Raw genomic sequence first — 25,510 nt, 5'->3', positions numbered from 1 at the left:
AAGCAATATTCAACTATATGCTGTCTGTGAGAGACTCACTTTAAATATAAAGACACAGAGGGTTTAAAAGCAAAAGGAAAAAAACAAAATTGTTCGAACAGTAAACAAGTTGGTATGGTTATATTAGTATGAGACAAGGAAGACTTGATGTAATCAGAAATTAGTATCACCTAGTAAAAGAGCTTTAAATGTCTGAAGTAGAAACTGACAGAACTAAAGTAGGAAACAGATAAATCCACAATTGTGGTAGAAGACCCTCTCTCAGCAACAAAACTAGAAAAAGAATCAGTAAGAATATACATTTGAACAACTCTATGAGCTACCTTTCTAGAACATGCATGCAGAATTCTTTCAAGGGCATATTCACTAAAACAGATCATATATTTTGCCATAAATTATGCCTTAATTAATTTCAAAGACTGAAAATTTACAAGTTTGTTCTCTGACCATAATGGAATTAAATTAGATGTCAGTACGATATTTAGGGAAATCCTCAAATGTTTAGGAATTAAATACTATACTTTCAAATAACCCAAGGGTCAAAGAAAAAAAAAAATCATAGGAAAGATAGGGTACCATATTTGATGGTACATATTTAGAGGGAAATTTAGACCTTCAAATGTTTATGTCGGAGAAGAAAAGTATAAAATCAATTCTGTTTCAACCTTGAAAACAAAAACCCAAATAAGTAAAAGGAAAAAATTAAGAACAGAAATCAGTAAAATAAAAAATAACTACAAAGGAAATTAACAAAGCTAAAAATTTAGCACTTTGAAAAGATTAATAAAATTGATGAAATCCCATCAAGAAAAGAGAAATTATAAATTATCCATCACAAGAATGAAGATGGGAACCTCACTAAAGATCCTATAGACATCAAAAACATAATAAAGAAATATTTTGAACAACTTTTTGTCAAAAAGTTCAAGAACTTGTTTGAAATAGTCAAATTCCTTGAAAAACACAACTGAAAATAAGAAATAGTACATTTGAATAGCCTTATTTCTATTAAAAGAAAATGAACTAACACTCAAAAGCCTTCCCATAAGAAAAGTTCCACAGGCCCTGATGGCTTCATTGGTCAATTCTATCAAACCTTTAAGCACAATACCATTTTTCACAACCTCTTTCAGAAGACAGAGTAGGAGGAAACTCTTCCAACTCATGTTATGAGTCTATTAAACCCTGATACAAAAAAACAGACAAGAATATTACAGGAATTATAAACCACTACCTTTCATGAATATAGGCACAAGAACTCACGTGTGAATGTACACATACAAACAGGCACACACAAACGCATACATACACACACATATATGCAAATTAAATCCAACAATAAATTAAAAGGAAAATACATCATGAATAAGTAGTGTTTGCTCTAAGAATGCAAGGTTAATTTAATATCCAAAAATCAATCTATAAAATTCACAATAGCATAAAGTCTGCATTATTAACTCAATGTCAACACCCATTCATAATAAAAATTCTCAGCAAGCTATGAATAAAACGGAATTTAATCTGACAAAACTGCCTATTAAAAAAAACCTACAGAAAACATATTTAATAATAAAATACTGAAAACATTCCCCTTAAGGCTGGAAACAAAGCAAGAATGTCCATCTTCACCACTTCTATTCCTCATTCTTCTGGAAGTACTAGCCAGTTCATAAAGTCAAGAGGGTAAAAACACAAAGGTTGTATAGGAAGAAGCTAATCTCTCTATTCACTGATGATGTAACTGTGTACAAGGAAAATTCTAAGAAATCTATAAAATAGACTAAGTGCAAGGTCACAGGAAGTATAAAAATCAACTGTACTTCTGTATATAAGCAGCAAACAACTTTAAATAAAATTGAAACTTTCATTAACAGCAGCATCAAAATAACATATAATACTTATGAATAAGTTTGAACCAAGAAAGTGCTGGATCTCTATAATGAAAGCTACAAAATACTGCTGAACCAAAGAAAACCTAAATACATGGTGAGAGACAGCGTTCACGGACTGGAAAACTCAATGTTATTAAGATAATTCTCTCCCAAATTGATCTATAGGTTTAACTCAATCCCAACTAAAATCACACCAAATAATTTTTTCAAGAAATTGATACCTTGTTCTAAAATCTATGTAGAAATGCAAAGGACCTGGAATAGACAAACCAATTTTGAAAAAGAACAAAGTTGAAGGATTTATATATTACCTGATTTCAAGACTTACTATAAAAAACTGTAATAATCAGGATGGTGTAGTAATGGAATAGGAAAAATAAATAGATCATTGGAACAAAATAGACATGTGTATATGGCCAACTGATTTTTCACAAAGGCACCAAGACAACTTTACAACAAATGGTGCTAGAACAACTAAATATCAGTACAGAAAAAAGTGAACCTCAAGCCTCACCTCACACACCAACATGATTTCAGGATGAATCACAGATTTAAACACAAAGCTAAAACTATAAAGCTTCTAGAAAAAGACATAGGAGAGTATCTTTGTGCTCCTGAGGTAGGCAAAGCTTCTTAGGAACCAAAAAACACTAAACATTAAAAAAAAAACCACTTTGGTAAATTAGCAAAATTTAAAACTTCTGCTTATCAGAAGACAAGCCACAGACTAAGAGAAACATTTATAATACGTATACTGACAGAAGACTTGCAGTCAGGATACATCAAGATTGCCTACAAATCAAAAACAAAAAGACAGCCCAATCTCTAAAAATGTGCAAAAGAAATGAACACTCACGCCACAAAATTATACAAAACAAGCTCATGAAAAGGTGATCAACGTTAGTCCTCAGGAAATGTAAATTAAAACCATAATGAGATAGCATTTCACACCTACTTGAGTCGTTAAAATTAAGAAGACTGACAATACTAAACGTTGGCAGGTATGTGGAGCAACCAGAACTCTCACATGCTGCTAAGTGAATGTAAAATGGTACAACCACTCTGGAAAGTTGTTGGGCAGTCTTATCAAGTTAAACATATACTTGCCATATCAGCCAGCAATTCCACTCCTGGATACGTACCCAAAAGAATGACAACTGATGTCCATACACAATTTTACACAAAAGTTCATAGTAGCTTCATTCATAATACCCCAAAACGTTTTGAAAACTACCCAGATGTCTATCAACAGGACAATGTGGTATATTCACATAATTCACATAATGAAACATTACTCAGTATTTTTTAAATGAATTAACAGCACGTACATCAACATGGCTGAATCTCAAAAATATTGTTAAGCAAAACCCAGATAAAAATGAGTACATAGGGGGCTTCCCTGGTGGCGCAGTGGTTGGGAGTCTGCCTGCCAATGCAGGGGACACGGGTTCCAGCCCTGGTCTGGGAGGATCCCACATGCCGCGGAGCGACTGAGCCCGTGAGCCACAATTGCTGAGCCTGCGCGTCTGGAGCCTGTGCTCCGCAACAAGAGAGGCCGCGACGGTGAGAGGCCCGCGCACCGCGATGAAGAGTGGCCCCCGCTTGCCGCAACTGGAGGGGGCCCTCGCGCAGAAACGAAGACCCAACACAGCCATAAATAAATAAATAAATAAATAAATAAAATTAAAAAAAAAAAAAAAAAAAGCTTTAAAAAAAAAAAAAAAAAAAAAAAAAAAAATGAGTACATAGGGACTTCCCTGGTGGCGCAGTAGTTAAGAATCCACCTGCCAATGCAGGGGACACGGGTTCAATCCCTGGTCCAGGAAGATCCCACATGCCGCAGAGCAACTAAGCCTGTGCGCCACAGCTACTGAGCCTGCGTTCTAGAGCCCGCGAACCACAACTACTGAGCCCACGTGCCACAACTACTGAAGCCCACACGCCTAGAGCCCATGCTCCGCAACAAGAGAAGCCACCACAATGAGAAGCCCGCGTACCACAACAAAGAGTAGCTCCTGCTCACTGCAACTAGAGAAAGCCCGTGCGCAGCAACAAAGACCCAATGCAGCCATAAATAAATAAAAAAATAAATAATTTTTTTTAAAAGTGAGTACATATATAAATAATAAAACTTCAAAAACAGGCAAAAGTGTTCTATGGTGATAGGAATCACAAATGTAGTTGTTACAGTGCAGGGGTGGTGGTGATTATGAGGGGATACAAGGGAACTTCTGGAGTAAGGAAAATGTTCTACATCTAGATTGGAGTTTTGGTTACACAGGTCTATATATACGTCCAACTCTTTTTTTTAACCACAGATCTGTGGTTTCACTGTATATAAATTTTACTTCAATAAAAACAAAAAGCACCTCACCACTCACAGACAAATCTTGTCTCATTATTCACAACCACAACCATATCATAAACTACCGTTCAAGACAAGGTTCAGGATCAGTGAGGTTTTATTTAGCACAAAGATTAAACATGGGCTCTCACCGTGCAAATCCTTGTGGCAGTTCTCCAAGGCCGTAGAGTGGATAAAGGTATGGGCTTTTGCCATATCTTGCCAAAGATTCACTGTAAAGTTTAATCCTATTAATGGTTTCACAACATGGTTGATCTAAATAGCTAGACAAAAGGAAATGACCATTAGAAAAGGGCTTTGGTTTGCATTCTTATATTCAATTTAAAATCTTTTTCTGAATGGATTTTAATTCAACATCTCCATATTTTACTTAAAAGGTTCTAACTCTAATTTGCAGTTAGAACTTCTTCTTTGGTAGTATAATAGAGCTATATATTTGTTTTGTTAGAATTTCCACTCTGCAGAATTGGGAAATTCAGTGAAGAATTCCAAGAAAAATATAAATCTAAAAACCAAAAAACTTACTCATCAGTTCTGTAAAGTGCCAGGGCATGACCAGTAAAATCTATAACATCTTGGCCCAGGTCAAATTTCTTATACACCTCTCGCATTGCCGTCTTCTTAGGATCAATGCCCTCAAAAGTTCTAGGATCATTCTCATCAAAGTTGGCAACATACACCAGGAATTTTCTGAATCGACGTTTTTCAAACAGCCCCATTAGGCCTAAAAAAGAATTTTTCAAAAAGCACACACTCACAATAGGACACTGAGGAAAAGAAAATGTGAAAATAAAGTTTAAATATCTTATGTTATCTGAGGCTCTTCTAAGGCAATGTGCAATTTAAAATATGGGAGTTTGGACATTGCTTTAAAATAAACTGACAGGGCTTCCCTGGTGGCGCAGTGGTTGGGAGTCTGCCTGCTAATGCAGGGGACGCGGGTTCGAGCCCTGGTGTGGGAAGATCCCACATGCCGCAGAGCGGCTGGGCCCGTGAGCCACAATTACTGAGCCTGCGCGTCTGGAGCTGTGCTCCGCAACAGGAGGGGCCGCGATGGTGAGAGGCCCGCGCACCGTGATGAGGAGTGGCCCCCGCTTGCCACAACTAGAGAAGGCCCTAGCACAGAAACGAAGACCCAACATAGCAATCAATCAATCAATCAATTAATCAATAAAAAAAATAAATCTTTAAAAAAAAAAAAAAAACTTTAAAATAAACTGACAGTTTCATAACACTTTAAAATAAACTGTCATAATTACAATAGATCAGCTATTAAGCCTTCAATTTTACACTACAATTACAAGTAATTATAACCAGTAATTAATTAAATGTAACATGTATAATTATACCTCTTATTAGGTACAAGATAAATAAGACTTTGAAAAACTATTATTCATGAAGGCATCTATCTGTTTTTTTGACAACTCTGATCTATACTCCAGCAACTGCCTAAAATTCTCAATGCACTTCATTTTTTTTTTCTGTATGCTAAGATACACTCTGGCATTTAATGGAAAAGCAGCTTAGATATCAAGAACAATTTGACCTCAAAGTAATTTAGATGCTGGTTATGCTGCCAGTCACTTTCATGAAGTCCTAGATGAGCAGTTCACTGCTTTTTACACTAAAAAGTAGATCAGGAGAAAGCTATGAACTACCACCTAAGAAACCCTCAGTTCTTCCTACGAGTCAGGATCCCTGCTACTGTAGATAGCTGGTAGAAAGACAAAGTCAAAGGAAAAGAAAATTTTCTGGTTCCATCTCCTTCTTCCCCTTTCTTAAACCATACAGCTACTTTAAAAACAACTGTAGCTTTAAAAATAAACGCTTAACCATTTCTTTTATATCTGTTGACAGTTGAATATTTTGATATTTTAAACATTATTTCCCCCAAGACTATAGCTGAAATCAACAAAACTGAAAATTAAAATGATCATGAGGCTATTCATGACAGCTGACTACATTTAACTTTTTAAATTAATATTTACAACCTAGCTTTAAAACAATGGACAGACTGCACACAGTAAAAGCATAAGGCTAAAAAGAAATATTCTATTACCACACAGCCCCCTACTTAAGACACAAGTGTAGTTGCAGGGGAAGGTGTAAAACAGCCAAAGGAAACACGAGTCACCACTGCAAAGCACTTACAACTTGGGGGTCACTCTGGTGGACACTGCCTGTTGGAACCTAAAGCTCTTACCAACAGTTTATTGTTGAGTTATCGCATAACTTCTCTTAAAATAAAAATGAAAATCTACTGTGTATTCTTAAATTCCCCACTCTTTCCCTCTTTTCATCTCCCTCCCTCCTCCAAGCCTTGAGCCTGACAGGGACACTCTCCCAGCACAGTGGACTCCTGTCTCCCAGCACAGAGGAGATGCTCTAAGCTGCTCCTCCATCCCTTTATGTCGGAACCAGATACCAGTGCAATTACCAACATGTGAGAGACCCGGTGCTCATTCTGAAAAAGTCCTAATTTAACGAATTCAAATATTATTTCCTACCATGTAATTCTTATAACAGCTACTTCTATATGACGATGCCTTCCCTGGTCACCCTATTTAAAACAGTAGCCCCACCCTCACTCCCTCCTTTCATCTCCATATCCATCTGATATGCTTTTATATCAGATTATATCACCATCTGAAATGCTTCTCCTTATTTATCTATAGTCAGTCTCCCACTAATGGAAGCTCCAATAGGGACAGCATTTTTGTTTACTTTTTTCCTTCTGTTGCACCCTCCCTACCCCCAAACCTAGAAGGGTACCTGGCATATAGCAAGTGTTCAATAAATATTCAATCCATATAATTAACATCTGATGGGACTGAATATAAAAGAAGTTGACTTGTTCATATACTGGACATACAATATATAAAGAAAATACTCAAATTATATGATAAAAGGACTAGAAAAAATCTTTTTCACAGTTAGTCCACTGAGTTGTACCTTCACTCATTTCAAATGGTTTTACTTTTCCTTCATTCACTTGCACACTGAGGTTTATTTACCAAAAAAGACACTTATGTCAAGACTTTTAAAACAGAATAAAGCTACAATATCCAGAGCAGTTTCAATAAGAGAACAGAAAAAAGCGTTCCAATTAACTAACAAGTATAAGATTTGACAAGTGAATAAAAAAATAAAAAATAGAAAAATCAGAGTAGAATTAACGTCACAAGAAAAGCACTAAAACATGGCACACGACATGTCATTCCGACAGTGGACCTAAACAGCCCCACCCCAGTTCACAGCTGGGCTTTGCAGCAGGCACACCAACTCCTGACGGCCACAAGCCCTGAGATGTCAAAGGTGCTCCTGACAAACAGATGCCTCACAGCGGTAAGAGTGAGAACAAACAAGCAAGCTAAAGATTCAACAGAGGATACAAGATTTTGCTGGGCACGTTTCAAAGCTATTCATGAAAATGTCTCAAACTTTTCTGAACATAGTATCTGTGTTCAACATTACTCTAGAAGCCAAATATATTTCTCATTTATTTGACTAAAATAACATTTGACCAATGAACAAATATTTATTGGAACCTTGAGGTTTTAGCTGGCATCATGACCTACCACAAGAACCAACAGTATATACAGCTCCTAAAAAAGCCAATGTAAACTTAGGCTACATTAGTAGAAATATATTGTCCTAGGAAAGTAAAAGTCCCAAGGACACTGAGTGGGCAGACAACACTTGGAGTATCAGGTCTGGTCTGGCTCTAATTCTATTATATATAAGATAATCTTGGCAAATCAGAGAATTTCCAAAGAAAAGTGGCCAAGAGACCTAGGCGGCATATTATATGAGAAACCACCACAGAAACTGTAAATATGTAGCACAGAGAAAAAAGGAATTCCAGTGTACGTGACAGTTGTTAAAATATCTGAGAAGCTACATTTATATACTAGATAGTTCAGCGGTTAAGAGTGTGGGGTTCTTGAGTCTGACAAATCTGGCTTCAAACTAGTTTTACTAGTCATGAACTATGCTACTTTGGGCTCTTTCACACCTGTATACCTCGGTGTTCCCATCTGTCAATATAGATAATAGCACCACGTCTCAGAGTGTTGTAGTGAAGGACTATATAAAATAAACTTAGACTATACACATAAAATAATTAGTACATAAATGCCTGCACATAATGTTCAAAAATGTTAGCTATTATTAAAAGCATAAAATAATTTGTTTTTATTTATCTTTCTCTTGAACTTCCCACCCTCTACACTTTTCCTACCCCATTCATTCATTCTGCCTAGAAATGTCTTCCCTGCCACTCCAACTTCAAAATCCTATCCATTAATATAAAAACAGTTGCTGATAAGGTAGCGATTGGTAAAACTTCATGAAACTGTACACTAAAATAGGTAAATCCTAGTGTATGTAAATTAAACCTCAATAAATCTAACCTTAAAAATACATACATTAATATATTTGCTTATTTTTGCAAAAAGAAACATAAGGAGGGTAAATCAGAAATCAGTAAAAATGACCACCTATCAGAGTGGAAAGAATGGAGTGGCAAAGATAAGACTCTAAATATATCTTTTAATATAATTTTGACTTTCAAGTCATATAAATGTTTTACATATTTGAAAATATTAAATCAAAAACAGAAACATATAACTGTTAAGGTAAGTCCTTCAATTTTTATTAAATGAAGGAAGTGGTTGAAGCTATTAATGTAGATAAGAGCTCAAAGAGAGGATAAAACTTTTAAACTAAAAAACCCAAACTTTGTTTAAAAGAGTTCTACTCAAACTGTTGAACTCGTATTTCTATGAAAACACTTTATTTAAATTAGATGCAGTGTCACTGAAAAGACTTTAAATGATTTCTAACCCATGATCACACCAAGAACTCCCCTCCATTCAATCAGAAGCCATTCCTTCCCTTACCCAACTGTCACTCCCAACCTGGCCGCAATTCTTAGTGCTATTTTTTACTTTCTAGCTTTAGTGTCTTTCAACGTTTTATGCCCAATATTTTCTCCCCTAATAGCAAGAAGTAAATAAATGGAGTTAGAAAAACTGCCAAAATAACTTAAACTAGGTTTTTAGGTGAGAAATTTTTTTTTTTTTTTGGTCTGCGTTGGGTCTTCACTGCTGCGCACGGGCTTTCTCTAGTTTCAGCGAGCGGGGGCTACTCTTTGTTGCGGTGAGCAGGCTTCTCCTTGCGGTGGCTTCTCTTGTTGTGGAGCATGGGCTCTAGGCATGCGGGCTTCAGTAGTTGAGGCTCATGGGCTCTAGAGCTCAGGCTCAGTAGCTGTGGTGCATGGGCTTAGTTGTTCCGCAGCATGTGGGATCTTCCAGGACCAGGGCTCGAACCCGTGTCCCCTGCATTGGCAGGCGGATTCTTAACCGCTGCGCCACCAGGGACGACCCCTAGGTGAGAAATCTTTTCCAATCTTAATGCCAAAATAATTACTGGAGAATTTACTGGCACTCTTCCTGTTCTCCCAATGCAAACCTTTCCCTCCTCTGAACTCCTACAGCACCTACAAAACTTATCTACCCTTTAGTTATACAAATTTATCCTTCCTTAAACTGCTCTGCATGGCAACAAAAACACCTTAAAGGATGGAAGGTCTTTTCTCGGGGTGTTTGCTATTTAAAAGGCTCAGGATAAAAAATGTTAAGCAGAAATCTTTGATGAGCCAGTAGAGGAAATAATTTGGGGCAGAAAATAAAATCACTCCCTATTCACTGGGAATTCCTAGAAACAGAGATGCTGGAGAATGACACCAGCACCACTTAGAGGATGAGTTCCACCAGAACACCATGTTGGATAGAGTAGCAAAGGAGGTCAGCGTAGATGGGTGATGAAGTACACGGGCTGTGCAGCAATCCCACCAGGGTTTCAATGCCATCCTGCTACTCATTACCTATGTGATTTTGGGCCTGAGTTTCCTCATCTATAAAATGGAAACCCTACCTCACAAAGGGCTTCACAAGTCAAGTAAGAAAGCAAATGTGAAGTGTCTCCCACAGAGCCTAGCACACAGGAAACAATCCAAGAGACAGTGACTCTCACGAATTATTAATCTGAAAAGAGTATACTACACCTATGAAGGCTCAGCTTCACCAGCAACAGGCTCCATGAGATAAAACCTCTCCAGGCTTCAGAAGGGCAGGAATTTCTGAACATCTTGTTTACTGAAGTACTCTCAACTGCCTAGAACAGTGTCTAGCACATAACATACTCCCAATAAATCTTTGTTGACTGGATGAGTGGGTGGATGACTAATTCAGGGGACCTTAAATTTTATCTCTAAGATCCCTTTACGTTATAAAATCCTAATATTCTGAGAAAATAAAATAGAATTACTTACTAGATGCCAGGGCTTCTGCTTCAGTGGAAGGAACCTTGTAGATTTTTCCTCCCTTATAAACAAAGCTCCCTTCAGTCACTTTGAAATCCAGATAGCGAGTGACCTCTGTAAAAAGCAGCATCTTAACCAGCTGACCTGTAAGAGTCACATAATTCAAACTGTTACTTAAATCTTACTACTTTCAAAAATCAGCAGAAATAAAAGTACATTTACTAATACTAATGGCTTTCCAATTTTTTCTTAACACCATCCAGTAACTCCTAGAAAAGTCTCCAAAGCCATATTTTAAATAGGACAATCAGAATGCAGACCTATTGCTTAGCATATTTAGACTTTTTTTAAATGTTACAACTTCAAGGTTAATAACTTCAACATGCTTTTGTAAAAGTTATACAATAATTATTAGAAGTATGAGGTTTAGAATTATAGTACTACTGCAAATGGGTTTGGGTTTCTTTAAAGTTCCTACTGTATTTTAAAGAGAGACAACTCATAGGCAAAATTCTCCAGGAATTTGTGCTTTTCAGTTCCTAACTCAATTTATATTTATTAAAATGAATACTAGTTTGGGGTCAAGAAAAAGCTAGGAAAACCAAAGAAATTTTGGTATACTAGAAATAGTAAACTTCTTTGAGAAACCAAACAAAATTATTTTAAAGCTCATTCGAAAGGATAAACATACAAGGACAATCAAAAATAATTCTTTTTGAGAACAAGAAATAGAGTAATGAGGAGACCTGTATGCAGCCAAATGTTTCAGTATACTGTATATTAACTAGTCCATAAATCAGTGAAAAATAGAGACCCATGTAAAAGAATTTAATGTATGATGAAAGTTTTCTAATCAAAGTGGAAAAGATAAATGATGTTGAGGAACAACTGATTAGCCATTTTGAAAAAATAAATTTCTATCTCTACTTCTCAAACAACAGGGTAATAAAATAGATAAATTTATTCATGTTAAGATAGATGAACCTTGGGAGATTGGGATTGACATAAACACATTACTATATATAAAATAGATAACTAATAAGGACCTACTCTATAGCACAGGGAACTCTACTCAATACTCTGTAATGGCCTATATGGGAAAAGAATCTAAAAAAGTGATATATGTGTATGTACAACTAATTCACTTTGCTGTACACCTGAAACTAACACAACATTGTAAATCAACTATACTTCAAAGAAAAATTTTTTTTAATAAAATAAAATTGTTACATATTTTCATAGTTCTATGAAGGAATAAGATAGATGCTCTGACCAAAAAAAAAACAAAACAAAATAGATGAACTTATTTATACAGTGAAAACATGAAACCATAATACCATTAAAAGCAGATATTAGTATTTTTATAAACTTGAGGTAGAGAGAAAAATTTTAAACATAGCCTTCCAAATCAAAACCAATAAAAGAAAGCTCAACCAACGACTGTGTGAAAAGATAAAAGCTTTTGTACAGAAAAAAAACCCCACAAGAGTTATATATAATGCCAATCACAAACTGGAAAAGATACTTTCAACATACTTCAAAAGGGCATTTAGGGGCTTCCCTGGTGGCGCAGTGGTTGAGAATCTGCCTGCCAATGCAGGGAACACGAGTTCGAGCCCTGGTCTGGGAAGATCCCACATGCCACGGAGCAACTAGGCCCGTGAGCCACAATTACTGAGCCTGCATGTCTGGAGCCTGTGCTCCACAACAAGAGAGGCCGCGATAATGAGAGGCCCGCGCGCCGTGATGAAGAGTGGCCCCCACTTGCCGCAACTGGAGAAAGCCCTCGCACAGAAACGAAGACCCAACACAGCCATAAATAAATAAATAAATAAATAAGGGCATTTAACAGCTGTTATAATAAGCTCTTTTACATCAGTAAGGAAAAACACAAAAACGTCCACAGAAAAATGTGCAAAGCAAAAGACTGGCCAGTTCATTAAGGAACATGAAAGCCAGTAACACTAGAGATCATTTCACCCTCTAGTAAGTAGACATATTTTAAAAATCCACTATTTTGCCTTCTAGTATGACAAAATCACAAAAACTAAAATGAATAATATCTGGGAGTGGTAAAGGTACTGGGAAAGGGGCAGCCTCAGTCTACTGGTGAAAGTAAAATCTGGCAATATAAAGGAAAAAGCCTTAAAAAATTACTGCCTTTAGGGACTTCCCTGGTGGTGCAGTGGATAAGACTCTGCGCTCCCAAGGCAGGGGGCCCGGGTTCGATCCCTGGTCAGGGAACTAGATCCCACATGCATGCCGCAACTAAGAGTTCGCATGCCACAACTAAGGAGCCCATGAACTGAAACTAAGGAGCCCACCTGCCACAACTAATACCCGGCACAAGCAAATAAATAAATAAATATTTTTTTAAAAAAGAAAGAAAGAAAATTACTGCCTTTATCCCCATACTACACTTCCAGGAGTATACAATGAGATTTATCATCCCATCCAGCCCCTGGTTCCATCCCTCCCTCTCTCTTTTAAATGTTCACAGTATACTGACTGAAAAACATGTTATCTGGGAAGAGGTGGGGGGGAAACTGGCAGGTGATACACCAGAATATTAACCATGATTCTAAACAATAAGATTCTGGTTATGAAAATTTTATTTCCTTTCTGCTTATCTGTGTTTTCTAATTTTAATTAAATAATTTTATTATTTATATAATAAAAATTTTGTGTTTACAATTAACCTCAAGATAATTCAGTTATTTAACTTCAAATTTCAGAGAAAATTCCAATAGGATCTTTCCATTGAACATATTCCCAAATTATAGAACATAAATTCAAAAAGGGGGAAAGGGTGGTACATACTTTATTTCATGGGACATAAATAGACTTATACTTACAATTTAGTTTTTCAACGTCATCTCAGAAAAAGATGCTGAAAATCACAGCAATTTAAAGATACTCCTCTAATTAAAAATATGAGAAAAAGAGTATATTTTAAATTTCTAGTCTGTGTTAAGGATTAGTTTATTAGTTTGCCTAGGGAAAAAAAAGTTTCAAAAAATTCAACAGCTAAAATTATAATGTTCTAAAATAATATACCCATTAAACCAGGAACTAAGAAAATACCGTGATGCGTTTTAAAAACAAAAATCTAATGAACATCCATTACTTATTCTATGCCAAGACCTTTGAAAGGGTTATTTAACAACTCCCTCAGTCCTCAGAACCACCCTATCATATTACTATTATTATCATCTCCATTTTACAGATAAGGAAATGAAGCTCAGACAGGTTTTGTAGGTGGTCTGGGGTCGCCCAGGTAAAGACATTTTGTGAAGTTTTCTCACCGTATCTCATCTTTTTCTGACATTAAAGAGCCTGCAATGGACTGTTAAGGCAGTGCTTCTCAAACGTCATTCTGCTTAGGAATTGCCCAGGGATCTTATTAAAATACAAATTTTGCTTGCATAGGTGTAGGTAGCGCCCGAGATTCTGCATTTCCAACCAGCTCCCAAGTGTCCCTTAGTCCATGGACTGAACTTTGCAAAGTCTTAAGGCATTACTTCCCTCCGTTTCCTCCTCTTCCACCTCCTTCTCTCTGCCTTGGCCTTATTTCCTTTTCTACTCACTGCCTTCATATACCTTTAAAAAATTTCCTAACAGAAATGACCCACAAGTATGAACCAGTAACATTAGTGATTCTCAAAAGGATGTACAGAAATAAATCCACTCAGCTGTCTTAAAGTTTCATGTATATTGAACAGTGTCAGATGATTCAGACTTCACTGAGCTCTTTGGTGTTACCTAGGGACTTCACATTATTTTTAAAGCACACAAAAGACCCCCTCCCCCGCAAAAAGAAAAGAAAAAGCCCACTAGAGCATATTGAATCCAGTTTCTTCTTACTCTTTGTGCTCCGTGAGGCAAAGTGAATCATCAGATGATCTCCAAGTACCCCCAGTGCCTGAGCCCTCTGTTCTGTGATATGAGCCCTGCTGAAAGCCATGGTCGCCGACCAGGAGGGTGGATCCACTCTACCACTGCAGTGTTCCTTGGGGCCACCTAAGGCCATATTTATGACTTCACAGCTGCCATTTCTGCCGCATTACAGTGAGATGTGTCCATGTTTCTACTGATGAATGAACCTCAAGAAGATCTTCTGATTGGCATACATTTGAGAGCAGCCACAAAGACGTTATTAGTATTTATTTACCAAAAGTTAAGATTTGAGATTGGAATTCTGCGCACACCAAAATTATTGCCTTTGTAGGAATTTTTCTTTTAATATAACTTGATTATGATAATTATTTGAAAAAAGTCACACTTTTTATACTACTGCAATGCCATTAACACATCATGCAATCATTTGTTTTCAGTTCCCTTTTATTCTTTGTCAGGTGCCCCAGTTGTTTCATGGGAGCTGATGAACAGAAGACACTGTCCTGGGAAATGTCTCTTCCACCCAGTTCCATGTACAGTGAGGAAAGTGTGCACAGTGTGTGGATCGGTTCCTTAACTGAGTTAAGGGACCTACCTGGAATATGAGCATTTATGTCTCTCACTGTTCACTCACTCACATTTACTTGCTTACCGCCCCCCATCCCCCGCCCACCCACCTGCCTGTCCTTTTCTCTCTATCTAGCCTAGCACGTTACAGGCCAGTTTGCAAACTCATTTCCTACTGAGGCCAGGCAGGTAATAGAAATGAGCAAGGTGGACCTGGCTTAAGGGAAGGTAGGAAGTGGTGGAAGCTGAGGGGAACTTGAGAGCTCAGGAGGCCTTATCTAAGGGAGGCAGCTGCCAGTGAGTCCTATCTTCCAGCATTTAAAGGGGACCTAAGTTGTTAAGAGAGTGGATCCTAAGAGATCTCATCACAAGAAAAAAAACCATTTTTTTCTTTTTCTTTTTTGTATCTATACGAGATGATGGATTTTCACTAAACTTACTATGGTAATCTTCACAATATATGTACGTCAAATAATTATGCTGTATACCTTAAACTTATAAAGTGCTGTATGTCAATTATATCTCAATAAAATGGGAGGAAAAAAGAAAAAAATGAGAAAAAAATAATATGAAAAAATAACTGTGAAAGCTTACAAACTAGAAAAAAACATTAATATGGCTGTTTCTGAAGGCCCAGTTACCTAAGACTGTCACCAAAGTATCAAGAGGAAAGTCTGTTACAAATGCTTACAATTCTGATATGTATTATGCCACAGCATAATTTTGTTTCTCCAAAACCAATTACTAAGAAGTCACCCTCTCTTCCCTCCATTCTTAACTTACCGACTCTAGATGCCTCTAATGGGCCCTATTACTCACCATACCGTTGCCATTCAACGGAATCCACTTCCACATACCTGGAATAACACTCTCTGTCAACAGTTACTTTCTACTTTCAAATGGGATTCAACGTACTATCATAAATTTAAGTTGGAATTCTTTACCATTCGCCATAAGGAACTTGGGAATTAAGTCAACATTCCAGTCTCTTCCTCTCCCCATTGATGCTGGTGGTGCTCCAGGTATTTTAAATCTTTTGTATAACTAAAACCAAAACAAAAAACACCCATAATGTAACAAAATTTAACTTTCATTGCACAACTATTTTTTGATGAAGTGATTTTGGTGTAACTAAATACCACCAACATGAGGTAAAGTACAAGTGCATTTCATTTTTAATCAGAACATTTAGCACTATTCCAATACATATGTAAATTAAATATATTACTCAACTCATGAATGCCAAAATAAATATTGCAGAGGTGGTATGTGTTTGCTTTTAACTAGCAGGAATACAAAACAAACTATTTGTTATGTACTAGTTTTGCAGATACATCCCTTACTATTTGTAGAAATCATTCAAACTCATTCTCTATTGAATAAAAAGCTAACAAAGGCTTAATTTTGCTTCTGTGGTTACGTAGGGAGTTAAAAATAAATTTTGGATTATTCAAATCAGAAAAGACAATTAAAATTAGTTCCAGTTAATTTATAATTTACATGAGTTTGAGGCTCTAAAAGCAGCTTGCAGCTTAAAATTTAATATTCATTCAAACTCATGAGTTCCATTGCTAAGGTGGAACAGAACAAGCAAAGGTGGTATATATTCACTCAATAAAAATCCCCAAGTTCTTGAGTACATTAAAAAAGACAGAGTACACAACCCAGTCAAAAAATGGGCAAAAGGTCTAAACAGACATTTCTACAAAGAAGACATATATATGGCCAAAAAACACATGAAAAAATGCTCAACATCACTAATTATTAGAGAAATGCAAATCACCTCACACCAGTAAGAATGGCCATCATCAAAAAGTCTACAAACAATAAATGCTGGAGAGGGTGTGGAGAAAAGGGAACCCTCCTACACTGTTGGTGGGAATGTAAACTGGTGTAGCCACTATGGAGAACAGTATGGAGCTTCCTTAAAAATCTAAAAAGAGAGCTACCATATAATCCAGCAATCCCACTCCTGGGCATATATGTGAAGAAAACCATAATTCAAAAAGATACATGCACCCCAATGTTCACTGCAGCACTATTTACAATAACCAAGACATGGAAGCAACCTAAATGTCCATCACCAGGGGAATGGATAAAGAAGATATGGTACATATATACAATGGAATATTACGCAGCCGTAAAACAGAATGAAGTAATGCCATTTGCAGCAACATGGGTGGACCTAGAGATTATCATACTAAGTGAAGTAAGTCAGTAGAGGAAGACAAATACCATATGATATCACTTACATGTGGAATCTAAAGAAAAAATGATACAAATGAACTTATTCACAACACAGAAACAGACTCACAGATTTCGAAAACAAACTTATGGTTAACAATGGAGAAACATGCAGGGGAGGGATAAACTAGGAGTTTGTGATTAACATACACACACCATTATATATAAAATAGATAATCAACAAGGACCTACTATATAGCACAGGGAACTCTACTCAGTATTCTATAATAAGCTATATGGGAAAGGAATCTGAAAAATAACTAAATCACTTAGCTATACACCTGAAACTAACACATTATAAATCAACTATACTCCAATATAAAATAAAAATTAAATTAAAAAAAAAAAAGAGGACAGCTTGCTCATCTTACTTAACACTAGGCTAATCAATACACTAGGTGAAGAAAGAATGACGCCAGTGCATCGCTCCACAGATGATTTACGATGGAGAGGTCAGTGGTCACCACCTCAACCAGGTCAAATTGAGCATCATGAACAGTGATGCTGATGCAGGCACTGTGCCTCCTGATGGGATGCAGTATGAAGCGCCCAACAATACCTTCTTATAAACTGGCCTAGACTTCCCAAAAGAAAAGAGGTGGCGAGACTTTTGTAGATTAAGAGAATAAAGGGAAACAACACAAAAGGCAATGCTTAAACTAGTTTAAAAAAAAAGAAAACAAACCACGCCTACACAGCAATATACAACATTCTTGGGATCACTGGGGAATCTGAATATAGTCTGGATATTATGGTTAATTTTCTTAAGTGTGATAATGGTATTATGATTATGTTGGAGAATGTTGCTCTTCACAGATGAATGCTGAAATATTTAGGTCAAGTATCATGTCTATTACTTTCAATGGTTTAAAACCAATAACACAAACAGACATGAAGCAAAAAAATATTCCACTGGTATTATTCTTTCAACTTTCCTATATGCCTGAATATAGAGAAAAAAGCTTTTTGATATAAACATTAAGTTTATTTCATCAAAGTCACTATTTTAAAAGTAACTGACAATATCTATATATCTCCTATAAAGCACAGTACAGCTCAGATTTATACATGTGGATGGTGAACAAACCCCACACAGAGAAATAAATATACTTAGTAAAACACACTTTGGAAATGCTTCATGTGCTCATTTTCTAAAGTAGTAGGAAGCACGGAGTATAGCAAAAGGAACTAAGCTTTGACATGGAAACACCTAAATATCCATCAACAGAGGAATGGATAAAGATGTGGTACATATATGCAATGGACTACTACTCAGCCATAAAAAAAGAATGAAATAATGCCATTTGCAGCAACATGATGGACCTAGAGATTATCATACTAAGTGAAATAAATCAGAAAGAGAAAGAAATACCACATGATATCACTTATATGTGGAATCTAAAAATATGACACAAATGAACCTATCTACAAAACAGAAACAGACTCACAGACACAGAGAACAGACTTGTGGTTGCCAACGGGGAGGGAAGCTGCGGGAGAGATGGAGTGCGACTTTGGGATTAGCAGATGCAAACTATTATATATATAACGGACAAACAATAAGGTCCTACTGTATGGCACAGGGAACTATATTCAATATCCTGTGAAAAACCATAATGGAAAAGAATATGAAAAAGAATATATACAGGGCTTCCCTGGTGGCACAGTGGTTAAGAATCCGCTTGCCAATGCAGTGGACACGGGTTCAAGCCCTGGTCTGGGAAGATCCCACATGCCGCGGAGCAACTAAGCCCACGTGCCACAACTACGGAGCCTGTGCTCTAGAGCCTGCGTGCCACAACTACTGAAGCCCGTGCACCTAGAGCCCGTGCTCAGCAACAAGAGAAGCCACCACAATGAGAAACCCGTGCTCCACAACGAAGAGTAGCCCCTGCTCGCCGCAACTAGAGAAAGCCTGCATGCAGCAACAAAGACCCAATGCAGACAAAAATAAATGTAAATAAAATAAATAAATTTTTAAAAAGAATATATATATGTATGTATAACTGAATCACTTTGCTGTACAGCAGAAATTAACATAACATTGTAAATCAACTGTACTTCAATAAAATAAGTTAAAAGAAAAAGGAACTAAGCTTTGGAATCATATAACCTGGGTTATCAGCCCGTCTCCGTGATCTTAAGCCCACAGAAACTATTTTGCCATCTAAAAAATGGGGATAAAATCTCTTTGAGTGACTGGGAAGATAACTAAGACTATGCGGAAAGCACTGGCACTGTGCCTGGCGTATGTTAGGTCTTCATCAAAAGGTACCCTCCATGCACCCTGTCAAGTCTACACTCTATTAACTTCGAGAGAGAACAGATAACTGCTCCAGATGGCAACAAAAATCACAATTTAAATTTCTACAAGCCCCAAACTAGGAGCTCCTGAAAATTATGATGTTACAGATAATCTATTTAATAAAACAAAATTAAAACCATCTATAAAAAAGTAGAGATTCACAAGTAAAAGACTCAAAGTACAAAAGGGACATTAATTTATTTTAATACTTACATCTTCCAGCGGTGTTATAGATGCACTCTCTCCTCCATAATATGGGTTTCTATCCATGTGAAGAACTTTCTTTCCATTCACTGACATTATACCTGACAGGATACATTCCTACAGGGAAAGCGTAAGTATCTTCAAAGGAAGGAAAATGCTACTGCATGTTTCAAACAGATAATTTTTACAAGCCTGTCATTAAACATTCTTTTAGTAATTAATACTTATGTATATGCAATATATGATGTAATTTTTAAGGACAAAGCCCTAAAGCAACCAGGGTTCAAAGTGTGTTCTGTGGCCCCTCTGAGTCCCAAGGTTTAAACTATTTTCATAATAACACTAAGACATTATTCATTTTTTCCCACTGTGTTACACTTGCACTGACAGCGCAAGATCAATGGTGGATAAAACAAATTAAGGCGGTGGCTCCAACTGCACTAGTCATTATATTCTTCAGCACAAGGCACTCACGGTTTAAAAAAACAAGGCCAGTTTCACTTAAGACTATCCTTGATGAAGCATTAAAAATCACCTCTGTTAACAACATCCCTGAACACCCATCTTTTAAATATCCTGTGTAGCAAAACGGGAAGTTCACATAAAGCAATTCTGGCTCAAGGAAGGCCTTTTGTGCGACTGATTTGTAAGCTGAACTAGCTACTTTTTTCATGGACCATCTTTTTTTTTAATATATTTATTTTTATTTATTTATTTTTGGCTGTATTGGGTCTTTGTTGCTGCATGCGGGCTTTCTCTAGTTGCAGCGAGCAGGGGCTACTCTTCGTTGCAGTGCGCGGGCTTCTCATTGCTGTGGCTTCTCTTGTTACAGCGCACTGGCTCTAGGTGCGTGGGCTTCAGTACTTGTAGCATGCAGGCTCAGTAGTTGTGGCTCACGGGCTTAGTTGCTCCGCGGCATGTGGGATCTTCCCGGACCAGGGCTCAAACCCGTGTACCCTGCATTGGCAGGCGGATTCTTAATCACTGTGCCACCAGGGAAGCCCCATGGATCATCATTTTTAATTGGAAAAATAACTGACAAACTATGATTACTCAGACTTAGGATTTCGGCAGACATTTTCTCAAAAATGAATGTCAAGGAAAATAACCAACAGTATTTGTTGCCAAAAATGATAAGTCAAAATTCTGAATGAGGGACTTCCCTGGTGGCGCAGTGGTTAAGAATCGCCTGCCAATGCAGAGGACACAGGTTCGATCCCTGGTCCGGGAAGATCCCACATGCCACGGAGCAACTAAGCCCATGTGCCACAACTACTGAGCCTGTGCTCTACAGCCCACGAGCCACAACTACTGAGCCCATGTGCCACTACTACTGAAGCCCACACACCTAGAGCCCGTGCTCTACAAGAGAAGCCACCGCAATGAGAAGCCGGTGCAACCAAGAGTAGCCCCTGCTCGCCACAACTAGAGAAAGCCCGCGTGCAGCAACGAAGACCCAACACAGCCAAATGTTAAAAATAAATAAATAAAATGTATTAAAAAAATATTTTTGAATGAAAATTTGAATTTTGGAAAGCTTATATCCACCACCATGGGTACATCAGATCCCCAATACTTAAAGGACTTTTCAGACAACATCAGTGATATTAACAAATATGAGCTTTTGATATGGCATAATGAAATGTGTCAACAATTCAGAAGACCTGCATTACTAAGTAAAACAGTACTTTCCCAAGTGACCAATGAATGATGTTACAAAATCATACAGGAGGTTAAACGAGAAATTCAAAGTGCAAGCTAGATTAACGGATTTTAATGTAACGGAATAAGCAATGTTCACTGATGTGGTTTCAAATTTCATATTGCAATTAATCTTTAAAAATACCCTGCCACTTGTGTTTAGGTGTAAATTATAAAAGGATACCCACAACAATCTGAAAGGCTATTAAAATACTCCTTTTTCCAACTACACATCTGTCTAAAGCCTGATTTTCTTCATATACTTCAGCTATGACAAAAATTATGAAAGACTGAACACCAAAGCAGATAAGAATCGGCTATCTTTTAAACTCGATATTAAAGAGATGTGCAGAAAATGTAAAACAACCATACTCTCCTCAGAAATTTTTTTGTTTTGGAAAACACAGTTATACTCCAAATAATTGTTATTCACGTTAACATGTAATGAGTTTATCACCGTTATCTTTAAGTGAATTAATAAAAACCATTTTTTAATTTCTCAGCATTGATTTCTAATAGGATAAATATTGATAGATACTCTTACAAGCAAAAGCTCTTCAGGGACCTCAATTTTTAAGAGTGTAAATAGATCCTGAGACCAAGAGTTTGAGAACTAGAGCCCTAAATGAAGCATCCAAGATAACCATTAATCAACTGACAATCAACAGAGGATTATAAACCATCACTCTCAGTAAAAAGGTAAACAAAGCGTGAATATACTAAGACATACCAAATCAAGATGGGGTGGGGGAGCAGTCAAGAAAGTCAATCCAATTAATGGATTAATGAGAAGACACACAGAGATGGGATATTCATTCACCCAGAACCGTTATACCAGAGTTTAGGTGATAAGAGCTTTATTTTTTTAAATGACAAAGGAAATTCTCTGTAACTTTATAAATCCTAGTGCTTCTCAAATTTATCCAAGACTCCAGACAACAGAGAACAAGCTCATCCCCCTAAAGCCTGACTCTGAAATCTTTATTTTCAAAAATTCATACATATCTCAAATTCTCCTCCATAATGTACTATTCATTTTAATATTTTAAAAATATTTTAAATTAGTTACTGTCAGGTTCAAAGTTTACTCCAAGAGGGTGCATCATTTCTTTAGATCAAGAAACGTAATGAGCACTCCAGGCCACCTCCAGCCATAACCACTCCTCAGCCTCAGCCACGCTCATGACTTTTAAGAGCAAAGATTTTTCTACCTGTTTTTGAACTCTGAATAAATGGAATCCTGTAGTATACACTTCTTGTATACACCTTTTAGTCAACATACGTTTACAAGATTCATCCATGTTTTGTTTGCAATAGAAATTTTCTTACTCTCACTGCTATACAGCAGGGGTCTCTAAAATACAGGAGCCAAATCCAGCCTGCAGGCTGTATTTGTAAATAAAGTTTTACCGGTAAACACCCATGCCCATTCATTTACATATTGGCTGTTTTCACTGTACCACAGTGGAACTGTAGCTGTGACAAAGAGCACGTGGCCTGAAAAACCTGTGGACTTTTACAGGTTTGCCTAGCCCTACCAACAACAGTGGATCTCAAAGAGAGCTCCTGATTTGGTATCACCTGTGAACTTGTTAGAAATGTAAATTCTAAGCAGATTCTGAAACTTTACTTTGCATCCACATCACCGGGACAGCTTGCTAAAACAGAACGCAGGGCCCCACCCCCAAAGCTTCTGAGTCAGCAGGTCTGCGGTGGAGCCTGAGAATCTGCATTTCTCACCAGTTCCCAGGTGAGAATACTGCTGGTCCAGAACCAGTTTCAAGAACCACTAGTAAAGCAGTGCTGCTCAAACTTTATTAAACACCTGGGGATCATGTTAAACTGTAGATTTTGATTCAGTGTATCTGGGGTGAGGGGTGTAACCGTCTGCACCTCTAGTAAGTTCTCAGGTGTTGCAGAAGCAGTTGATCCATGGACCACACCGCGGGTAACAAAGCCATAGGAGTCTTTTGAATGAATACTCCGCACAGATATTCCACAACTTATTTATCCATTCTATTACAGGTGGACATTGGGATCATTTCCAGTTTGGGGCTGTTACAAATAATGCTCTATAAACATTCTCAATGTGTCTTTTATGTATGCACTTGTGGGATAGATATCAAGGAGAGTACAGATACTGCCAAACAGCTTTCCAAAATGGTTGTACCAATTTCATATGCTGTGTCAGCAGTATATGAAAGTCTGTTGTTTCAAATCCTTGCTCAACATTTGTGTTCTGGCCTTTTAATTTTAGTCATTCTAGTTAGGATGTGGTTTAATTTACATTTCCTGACAAATAATGAGGCTGAGCACTTTTTCATAGTTTACTGATAATTGTAGTATCTTCTTTTGATAAGTGCCTATTCATATTATTTGCCCATTTTTAAAGTGGGCTTTCTTTTTTTACTGCTATATAAAAATTCCTTATATATTCTAGATATTTAAAAGTGCTTTATTGGTTATATATATATTGCAAATATCTTCATCCATTCCACAGCTTGACTTTTAACTTTCTTAATGAGGTCTTGATAAACAGAACTGAAAGTATTTTAACTGTAAAAATTAACTCCAATATTATCAAAAGCAAATCACTTGCTTAAAAAAAAAAATCTAAAGAAGCACTAACATATGATTCAATATATTATATGAAAATAGAATAATATTTACAATCTCAAAAACAGATTATGACATAAACAGAGGAAAACCAAATAGTCACATTTCCAGTCGACAAAAGTAGACTTCACGGTTCAACTTTTGGAAGCAAAATCACAGCAAGCAACTTTGAGTGTTGCACAGCTTCTATATATAACTTTTCATACTCCACTGCAAATAAGCATGACCCACTCACTGGACCATGGCTCCAAAGCAAGCACTGAAGGCTGAGGCCTAATAAAGGACCCAGTAATATAAAGATTCAGCAGTCCAAAGAGCTGATACTAACTACCTTTAAAGGCATCACTTGGAGCAAATATATTAAAAGCTAATTAATAATCTGCAGGTTCACTGATTCTTCTAAACCCATCTATAAAAGATTGCTTTTACAATGCCAAGAGAATACATAGAAGCACAAATGTAATACTTTAAATTTTACTTTACAACATGGGATGAAGTCATTAATTCACTGATAAAACCAATCATATCTGAGTATAGAGTGTATATTAATGATCCCCAAATTTTAGTATCTTCCCAAATTAACAACTCAAAATTAAAATCTACTATTATCTGGTGAATACAGAATAAAAAGCAAAGCACATCAAAGTCAGAGAAAATACTCTAAGTGAATTTCGTTTTTTCACACTAGAAAACCTGGACCATCCAACATCTATGTCAAGAATACTGATAACTTTTACCAGGAAACACATATGAATGAATATTAACCAACACATTAGTTTTAAAACTAACAGATGAGAGTGCTCCACACTTAATTTCGAGCTCACCCACAACTGACCTGAACAGGATAAGAATATACAGACTCACAACCAAAATAACTAAAACTGTAAAACCATCTTCAGAATCCAAGGTTTTTTGGTGTTTTGTTTGCTATTATGCCTTATTTATTTTTTATTTTTAGGGCTTAGAGCATATTAGGTGCTCAGCATGAATAAGTGAACAAATGCATGCATACATGCATTAATGATGCACACAGGATGCCTGGCAATCTCAGGTGGGTCTTTCATCCAAACTGAGCTCAGGCCCAGAATCCAAGTTCTTTAAGATAATGGCATCTGCCACCCAACTGGCTCTTCATGTTGGCCTACATAAAGAGGTAACCAGATTAAATGTTTGAAGTTCAGCTGCAGCAAAATTCTAGTCTGTGCAGATGTGTGGGTGGGGTGATGGTCAGGAAGGATCAAATCAGTGATATTGAGGCTCACTTCCCTTCAGCACCTACACATAGCACTAGGTTTGCAATAATCAGAGTAACTAACTCAAACGGACAGCACCTAAACACACTAGGCGAAGTACCTCTTACGTAGTGAAGCAGCCTGTATGGTGTTCCCATATAT

General features: G+C 36.9%; 1 protein-coding gene across 1 annotated transcript in view; it reads right to left on the bottom strand.

The window, feature by feature from the left end:
* Window positions 1-25,510, bottom strand: part of GDI2 (GDP dissociation inhibitor 2) — a 46,043-nt gene that overhangs the window by 14,743 nt on the left and 5,790 nt on the right. The window contains exons 2-6 of the mRNA XM_007167444.2: window positions 19,809-19,916; window positions 15,991-16,090; window positions 10,592-10,726; window positions 4,783-4,981; window positions 4,389-4,520 (exon numbers count right to left, since the gene is read on the bottom strand). Of these exons, the coding sequence (XP_007167506.1) occupies window positions 4,389-4,520; window positions 4,783-4,981; window positions 10,592-10,726; window positions 15,991-16,090; window positions 19,809-19,916 (674 nt within the window). The remainder of the gene's footprint in view (window positions 1-4,388; window positions 4,521-4,782; window positions 4,982-10,591; window positions 10,727-15,990; window positions 16,091-19,808; window positions 19,917-25,510) is intronic.

This window comes from Balaenoptera acutorostrata, chromosome 3 (genome assembly GCF_949987535.1).
Source record: "Balaenoptera acutorostrata chromosome 3, mBalAcu1.1, whole genome shotgun sequence".
Lineage (NCBI taxonomy): Eukaryota > Metazoa > Chordata > Mammalia > Artiodactyla > Balaenopteridae > Balaenoptera > Balaenoptera acutorostrata.
This window is presented reverse-complemented; position numbering and strand designations above follow the sequence as displayed.